The sequence below is a fragment of the Crassostrea angulata genome, chromosome 7 (assembly GCF_025612915.1).
Source record: "Crassostrea angulata isolate pt1a10 chromosome 7, ASM2561291v2, whole genome shotgun sequence".
Lineage (NCBI taxonomy): Eukaryota > Metazoa > Mollusca > Bivalvia > Ostreida > Ostreidae > Magallana > Magallana angulata.
The window spans coordinates 27,196,806-27,205,904 of NC_069117.1; the positions used below are offsets into that span (position 1 = coordinate 27,196,806).

The 9,099-nt window shown below is 32.8% G+C and overlaps 1 protein-coding gene across 1 annotated transcript; it reads left to right on the forward strand.

Moving 5' to 3' along the window:
• Positions 1–505: 505 nt before the first annotated feature.
• LOC128155403 (N-alpha-acetyltransferase 50-like) lies at positions 506–4,595 on the forward strand. Its single transcript, XM_052817092.1, has 5 exons — positions 506–633; positions 1,054–1,190; positions 1,855–1,974; positions 3,486–3,552; positions 4,126–4,595. The coding sequence occupies exons 1-5, from the start codon at positions 626–628 to the stop codon at positions 4,301–4,303; spliced, it is 510 nt and encodes a 169-aa protein (XP_052673052.1). The 5' UTR covers positions 506–625; the 3' UTR covers positions 4,304–4,595.
• Positions 4,596–9,099: the final 4,504 nt, after the last annotated feature.

Here is a 9,099-nt window from a genome sequence, read left to right on the forward strand (position 1 = left end):
GTAAAAGAAATTTTACATGTAAGATAATACATTAAAATACCATTTTAACGTCGTGGATTTTGTTAAAATGGATATTTGAAATGCACAAGTACTATTTAATTATAAATTAAAGTAATTAATTACATATTTTTTAAAAACTCTTTATTGAAAGTATGTTAATTTTGATAAATTTTATGATGGATCTAGTCATACAATTATCATCTAACAAAGTATGTAGATTCATTTATTATACATGAAAAACAAACCCATAATTGTTAGCATTCATGTGTCCAGCCCTCAACCGCCCCTCGTTTTCTTCAAAGTGAAAAGGTGAGCTGTTAATTTGATGGGTTTTTTTTAAATATTATTATTATTCTAAATATTAGAAGTTTTATCAGGGACTATGTACAAATTGTAAAATCTTTTTATCAAACATTTTGAAAACGTTTGATTCCATCGTAACGTTAAAGTGAAGATAATTACGAATAAATTTAAGCACAACTTAATTATTTTTTCTTTATAATACAATGGGCCTCTGAACGTTTATTTCAGAGTAAATCACTGCCTCATTAATCTAATTTCAAGCGTTTAATTCACCTGGAGTGATTTGGTTTGGAACAACGTGAAAGCGGGAATTGTTTACAGAATGACTCGGTATTTGTCAAAAAGCGAAATATTTTAAGTAGTAGTTACATGATTATTCTTTTTATCAGGACGTGATATCATTTTCTGTTCACTTTCTTGAGTATTCGTTATGACAATTATTATTTTATAGAGGAAATTCGAACTACGTTTTCGACATCCAGTGAATTTGCAAATATATCACATTTTGGAAATAAACAGTTGAAAAGTCAATATAAGGTTATGTAATTAAGTTTACAAAAGATAATTAAGTACGCTAGTAGCAGACACACTGTCACAACATAAATAGAAGGTATATCACTGAAGTAGGAATATATATGCTGAAAGTTTATGAAAATGAGTCCGTATAACGTTGTACGATAAAGTATTGCATGTACATGTATTGATATCACATATCTTTTTCCTATAATGTGCTCTTTGAATGAATTTCAGAGGGAACACTGAGTTAGGAGACATTACCCCTCACAACATCAAGCAACTCAAACTCCTAAACCAAGTTGTCTTTCCTGTCACATACAACGACAAGTTCTACAAAGATGTGTTGGAAGTTGGAGAGTTGGCAAAGCTTGGTACGACATTCACAACTCTTTAGATTATATTTTACAATTTATTTACCACCCGACCCCTTGAAGCCGCTTTTCACTTGTCAAGAGTCCAGTGGGGGTATATTTTATCATCTCTTACACAGGGTTTTTTCACAATAATTTTATTCTAGTCGTAATTCAGCCTTTGATTGGATAGAAAAATTAAGTTGAATTTGTATAACCTTGTTTGCACATCATAAGACACGTCACAATGCACCAACATCAAAAAAATACTAATCCGCTTGACATTACGTTTGAATTTTGAACCAATTAAAATCATTTTTTAAAAGTAAAACACACTTAATTTGTACAGCAAATTACAAAAAATTAGATTATAAGAAATGAACTCAATGTCTACCCAAGTTATACGAAGCGGATTATAAACAAATAAAAGCTGCCCCAACCCAGGTTATACGAGTATAATTTGGGTAGACATTGAGTTCGTTCCTTATATTACATTTTTCAAGAACATTTAATCAGAAAAATCACTAGATAACAGTAACACAAAATCCACTCACTGGGAGATGAAAATAAACAAATTAGTGAAATTACACCCTTCATATCAGATAAACCTGCAAAAGTCCATTAGTCTTTTAAAAAGTCATCTTTGTTAATGAATAACCAATGAATAATGAAATTTTTTTAATAGCATACTTCAATGACATAGTGGTGGGAGCTGTATGTTGTCGTGTGGACACATCAGACCAGCAAAGACGTCTCTACATCATGACACTGGGCTGCCTAGCACCATACCGAAGATTAGGCATAGGTAATAATAGATGCACAATGGTTTAGAATTGGTATGGGATCTAACATGAACATGTCTATATGATGAAAATTCATGGTCATGAGCTTAATTCCTAAACATTTTAAGTAATGGCTTTTTTACACTTGTGTTTAAATGAAAACAATGTTTACAATGATCTCTGGGATATGCATATTTCCTCAAATTGAAGATCAATGAATCAAATTCTTAACTTTGACATAATTTTTTACTCCCTGAAGTTTGATATGGGTAGCTGTACAAAAATGTTTGTTTGCCTTATTCCAACCAGCTGGCTGAAAAGGACCAGTCAAAAGATATATTTTTAACAAATTATTTTAAAAAAAATTTTAAGACAATTTTTGCTGACCTTTTTCTATTGTATTTTATGGTAACTTTGGAAAAATAAAATATTTTTTTAACTATAAATTGGCCCAATATTTAAACACTGAGTTGGGAGAAGGCAAACAAAGAATATTTGAAGATGGCTCAAAACAACATTTTTTAAGGTAACATGACTTATGTTGCTTTCCTTGAAATTGTTTACAAAAATAGATTACAGATTGTGTAGAATCATTACAACCTGGTTTTCTTAAGCAAAAGCTTTAATATAAGATGATCTAAATTAAAGCTGATCTCATTGCTCAGAAAGCTACAAATATCTGAATTAAGGTAAGGTTTGCGGTTACAGGGAGATAACTCACACATTTTCATTGTGACGTAACACCAACTACCCTTTATTTCAGTTATGACGTCAAAATTTATATGACGTCATAATTGATTTAAGTTTTTTTATTTCGCGGGTTTATTTAGTTTCAATGGAAAAATAAGAGGACACAAGCATTTTATCAATTTCCACGAAAACGAAATCCGCATCATATGATTTTGAATAGTGTTAGAAACATCAAATTACACATATTCTAAGATACGTTTATCCTGAAATCGGTGGACTTGGAAAGGTTTCAAATAAGATGTTTTCGTTTACATAATAGTAGTCCAAAATTAAGACTTTTGTTGCATTTTATTCTATTTTTAGATTGTTCATCAGAAATTAATAAAAGTGAATCATGATATTAATAGTGATATTAATTTCGAACATTTTAAGCATAAATAACCCCCATTATAGTCACATATAAAATGTACATATTTTCACGAAATTGTTTACAGTTCATCAAAATGAAAATTGGAAATCATGAACTTTGACCTTTTGTAGTTATAAAACGGGACGGGCAAAATTCATTTGAATTTCATGAGAAAAAAGACTTTAGTATAGTGAACAAAATGGTATGTAACTTTGGTACAACCTCTAAAAAATGCAAGCCGCAAACCTTACCTTAAATTCCAACCATAAAATTGAAAATCCATGGCTTATTTATTATTGCAAAGATGCATGGAAATTGAATGTCAAAAAATAGAAAACAAAGCAAAGAAAAAAAACAAAGAATTGTTTTGTATTGATTTAAGAATATAAGAGTTGCTTTATCATCCATGTAATTTTCTTTTCTTTTTAACTGTAGGCACCTCTATGGTGGAACATGTACTAAAGATCTGTGAAGAGGACAACAATTTTGACAATGTTTTTCTGTAAGTACTGCTGTTATGATTTTTGAAAGCCATCTTATTTTTCATACACAAGTATGCTTTTTAAAAGAGACCTCCCAAATGTAAATGTTTAGTTTGTTGCAGATTACCCCCCCCCCCAAAAAAAATAATCCTACTAGGTATTAGAGATATTAATATCCCAGAAATTTTCAAGATTCATTTTTGAAGAAGAAAAATGTCTTGTACATATTTTTTTTTCATCATTGTATTATGAAAAAATTAACAACTTTTAAAAGATCATTACATAAAATAGAAGTCTTTGATATCTTGAAACAACTCTACATTAAAACTGTGTTGTTGTTTTTTTCAGTATGATAGATTGAAACAAAATATAAAACTACAAAAACAACCAAATGGTTGTTATATAGGTGACGGTAGCAATCTGGTTAAAATCAGTTTTGATATCTCAATAAATACACGTACAGAGTATATCATTATTAACATATTACTTAAAGAGAATCAGGGATCTGACTTTAACCAGATCGATTAAGGTAAATAATCACTAGGAGCATACATTTATCAGCTGTAGTTTAATCTATTTTCTTCTCTTCATAGACATGTTCAAATCAACAATGATGGTGCAATAAGATTTTATGAGAAGTTTGGATTTGAGATTGTGGAAGAGAAAAAGAATTATTACAAGCGAATAGAACCAGCTGATGCCTATGTGTTACAGAAATCATTCCGCAAAAAGGACAAATGTGAAACCAAAGATCAAAATGGAGAAAACTAAACAAAACCATTGTGCCCTTTCACTATAAATACTTTGAATATTCTTTCTGTGTGTAAATAGATGATCACTGTACGTTTCGGAATACAAGAGTTATCTGCACTGTTATAAGATGGATATAAAACAAGGTACATAATTTGTACTTGCCATTTGAAACAAGAGCAGATGTTTTTTCCTGCATTTTTTTTAAATTACTAGTAATACAAATTGAATGAATGCTTCTGTATATTTTACTGTATATTTTGTGTCTTTACACATTTAACTTGCTTCATGCTAATAAATTTTGTTCAAATAATTAGATATTGGACTTGTTGCAAACAAAAAAGTAATTTGATATATGTTTTAATGTAAATAAGTTTTGATTTCAAGTAGGCTGACCAATATATTCATGTAGCATTTTTTTTGGTGAGATTCACCAGTACAAAATAAAAAAAATTGAAATGTTAAGCAAGAATATCAAAGTATTTTGTTGTATGTAATACGCTATTTAATTATCTGCCCAAACAAAGTTCGGGGGAATATATAGGAAGATTGCTTATGACCTAAGGGTGTATCATGACCTTGACCCAAGGTCATTCGGACAAGGTCAAGGTCACTGGCAGAAAAAATGCAAAATTCGTGTCCGGTCCATATCTTTCTTATGGAGAAACATTGGAAGTTCTTACTTCACACAAAGATTGCTTATGACCTAAGGGTGTGTCATGACCTTGACCCAAGGTCATTTGGGCAAAGTCAAGGTCATTGTTTCAAAAATGCTAAATTCTGTCTGTGTCATGTCTTGTATTAATGGAAATATTAGAAGCTAAAATTTGACACAAAGCTTGCTTGTCTCAGGCTACATAAAATTATTTTTTAGATTCTCATCCCCGTCTCTCTGAAAATGGCCTGAACCGATGAGATTTTTTTTGGAAAAAAAAAGTGTGGTAAAAATTTCAGGAAAAAATTGGGCTCAGTATACTGATAAATCAAAATGTTTAAATATTCAATGGCTGCTTGACATCAATCGCAACTTCTTGAGCCTTTCCGGCAGGCTCGGAAAAACACCTCGAATGTATTAACTAGGCGTCCATGACAACCCCCCTTTTTAGCTCACCTGAGCCAAAGGCTCAAGTGAGCTTTTCTGATTGCAATTTGTCCGTTGTCGTCGGCGTCGTCGTTAACTTTTCACATTTTCATCTTCTCAAGAACCACTGGGCAGATTTTAAACAAATTTGGCACAAAGCACCACTAGGTAAAGGGGATTCAAGTTTGTTCAAATGAAGGGCCACGCCCTCTTTAAAGGGGAGATAATTGAGAATTATTGAAAATTTGATGGTATTTTTCAAAAATTTTCTTCTCAAAAACTATTCGGTCTGAAAAGCTTAAACTTGTGTGGAGGCATCCTCAGGTAGTGTAGATTCAAGTTTGTTCAAATCATGGTCACCCGGGGTAAGGCCACAATTGGGGGATCAAGTTTTAAATAGGAATATATAGAGAAAATCTTTAAAAATCTTCTTCTCAAAAACTATTGGGCCAGAAAAGCTCAATTTAAAATGGGAGCATCCACAGTTAGTGTAGATTCAAATTTCAAATCAGTCCCCGGGGGTAGGGTGGGGCCACAATAAGGGGATCAAGTTTTACATAGGAATATATAGAAAAAATCTTTAAAAATCTTCTTCTCAAAAACTATTAGGCCAGAAAAGCTCAATTTAAATCGGAAGCATCCTCAGGTAGTGTAGATTCAAGTTTGTTCAAATCATGGTCCCCGGGGGTAGGGTGGGGCCACAATTGGGGGATCAAGTTTTAAATAGGAATATATAGAGAAAATCTTTAAAAATCTTCTTCTCAAAAACTATTAGGCCAGAAAAGATCAAATTAAAATGGAAGCATCCTCAGGTAGTGTTGATTCAAGTTTGTTCAAATAATGGTCCCCGGGGGAGGGTGGGGCCACAATGGTGGGATCAAGTTTTAGATAGGAATATATAGAGAAAATCTTTAAAAATCTTCTTCTCAAAAACTATTAGGCCAGAAAAGCTCAATTTAAATCGGAAGCATCCTCAGGTAGCTCAGATTTAAGTTTGTTCAAATCATAGTCCCTGGAGGTAGAGTGGGTCCACAATTGGGGGATCAAGTTTTAAATAGGAATATATAGAAAAAATCTTTTAAAATCTTCTTCTCAAAAACTATTAGGCCAGAAAAGCTCAATTTAAATCGGAAGCATCCTCAGGAAGTGTAGATTTAAGTTTGTTCAAATCATAGTCCCTGGGGTAAGGTGGGGCCACAATGGGGGGATCAAGTTTTACATATGAATATATAGAGAAAATCTTTAAAAATCTTCTTCTCAAAAACTATTAGGCCAGGAAAGCTATAATTTGAGTGGAAGCATCCTCAGATAGTGTAAATTCAAGTTTGTTCAAATCATGGTCCCCGGAGGTAGGGTGGGGCCACAATTGGGGGATCAAGTTTTAAATAGGAATATATAGAGAAAATCTTTAAAAATCTTCTTCTCAAAAACTATTTGACCAAGAAAGCTCAAATTGGCGGGTAACCATCCTCAGATAATGTAGATTCAAGTTTGTTCAAATCATGGTCCCTGGGGGTAGGGCTGGGCCACAATGGGGGATACATTTTTATATAGAGAGCAAATCTCTAAAAAACCTTCTTCTCAAAACTATTAGACCAGGAAAGCCCAAATCTGAGTGGAAGCATTTCCAAATCGTATAGATTCAAGTTTGTTAAAATAATAGTCCAGTGGTATGGTGAGGCCACAGTGGGGGATGAATTTTTACATAGGAATATATAGAGAAAATCTTTAAAAAAATTCTTTTTAAAGACCATTTGGCCAGAAAAGCTTAAACTTGTGTAGAGGCATCCTCAGGTAGTGAAAATTCAAGTTTTCAAAATCACCGTCCCTAGTGGTAAGGCGGGGCGGTGATGGTGGTTTGAATTATTACATAGGAATATATAGAGAAAATCTTTAAAAATATTCTGGGAAAGTTTTCTGTCCAAAACTCAGTACTTAGTGTGAAAGCACAGATTATGCAGATATCAGTTTGATGAAACCATGATACCCTAGAGAAAAGTGGGGCCACAAAATGGGGGGGGGGGGGTATATAGGAATAAAGAAAAATCTTCTTACAGGTACAACAACAAAAGGGGCTTGGTATTTACCATAAAAAAAGAGGTGGATAAAAATTGGCAGATTTTCAATTTTTTGTAGCAAGATGTACTGTACTTAGTTGTCAAGATATTTTGATACTGTAATACTAATTTGATCAGAATTAAGCAATTGTTGCTCAGGTGAGGGATGTGGCCCCTGGGCCTCTTGTTATAAAACTTTATACAAATACAACACATTTTACGATCTGTTGAGATGTGAGCTACATGTATTCTTCATTAAAGTAAACGATATCCATTAAAATATAACACAGAAGCGACATACAAGGCTGTCTAGCCGATACTTATTTTAATGGGAAGCGACTCCATTTTGTATAAAATTCTAAAGGTGTTTTTCCGAGCCTGCCGGAAAGGCCCGAGAAGTTGCGATTGGCTTGACATGTGGATTTCGTTTGATCCGAGTCATGGTTGTTAACGGAAGGGTGCAAATGCCCTCATGCATTAACAGTTAACTTAAAATAAAATAGAATTAAAGGATAGAAATTGGTTTGTTTACTCCTATTTGCATTAACAGTTTTAAAAAATGGAGCAGTTGTTATTTTTAGATAATGGACAGTGAAATTGATTCATCCAATATTTTCTATAATAGCAAAAATACGCGCGTTATGATTTTTTTCTTAGCGTGGGGTATCAATTGTGAGCTTACTCGCAGTACCTCTAGTTAAAGTATCTCTCCAGGTGATCACCACGCAAGGTAGTTATCTTCTGGAGTGGATCAAGGATCGAGGACATCTAATTGTAATTAGATAAAGTGTAATTAATGGTTTCCAGTTCTTTAGCCTCACAACACAACATGTGAAAAATGAAACACTTCTCCAAATAATTAAGATTTAATCAATTACCCGAGAATGCTTTTACACATGTATAAGTTTTTGCTTTTCTAGACAAATGAATTTTTATTTTTTTTTCTTTAATTTCTCTTGATTATCTCCCCTTGAAAGAGTTGAATTGCCTAATCATGTGGATGCTTTATGCCAAGTGTGGTTTACAATCATGGTTCTCGAGAAGAGGTCAAAAATGTGAAATGTTCACAGACAGGTGATCAGAATAGTTTAATTATAGAGGCATGGTCACGGTTTAGGTAAAATTTTATATTTTTCTATTTTTATTGTTTACAATGCTTTAGAAATGCATTTTTAATGATCAACGAAATTTTGAGTGTCAGTGGTAGAGTTATAAGTAAGATATAGACCCCACAATTCCTTGTCATGTCAACAAGGCTCGTGCCCTGTTTTTGTTTACAATAATTCAGTAGAACGGTGAAAGTTCTTTTTCAAGCTGAATTTTCTCTCTTCTAATTCATTTTAAGCATTAATAAATAGTTCCTATCATTAATCACATTCATTTTAGGCTAAAACTGGAATTTTCACTTCAACACTCAAAACGTAAATAAACACATGACGCAAGCTTTGTTTGCATGACAAAGATTTGCGAGCCCTGTATCTCGCTTATATCACGACGACAGACACTCTTGGTTGGCTATCAAATATGCCTTACTGAAGCATTGTAAACATTGAAACCGGGAAAATGATTTTTTGACCAAAATCGTGACCATGCCCCTTTAAGCTTTCATCTCATGCGGGCTACAAACTACATGTATGTAATAGAAATTCTCGATTTATTAGTTCTGAATGTACAATGTA

What these genes read in the sequence shown, in the direction of transcription:
- LOC128155403 (XM_052817092.1), top strand. An exon ending in TGGAGAGTTGGCAAAGCTTG is followed by an intron (nt 1,191 to 1,854) that starts GTACGACATTCA and finishes TTTTTTTAATAG; the next exon opens with CATACTTCAATGACATAGTG. An exon ending in AATTTTGACAATGTTTTTCT is followed by an intron (nt 3,553 to 4,125) that starts GTAAGTACTGCT and finishes TTCTCTTCATAG; the next exon opens with ACATGTTCAAATCAACAATG.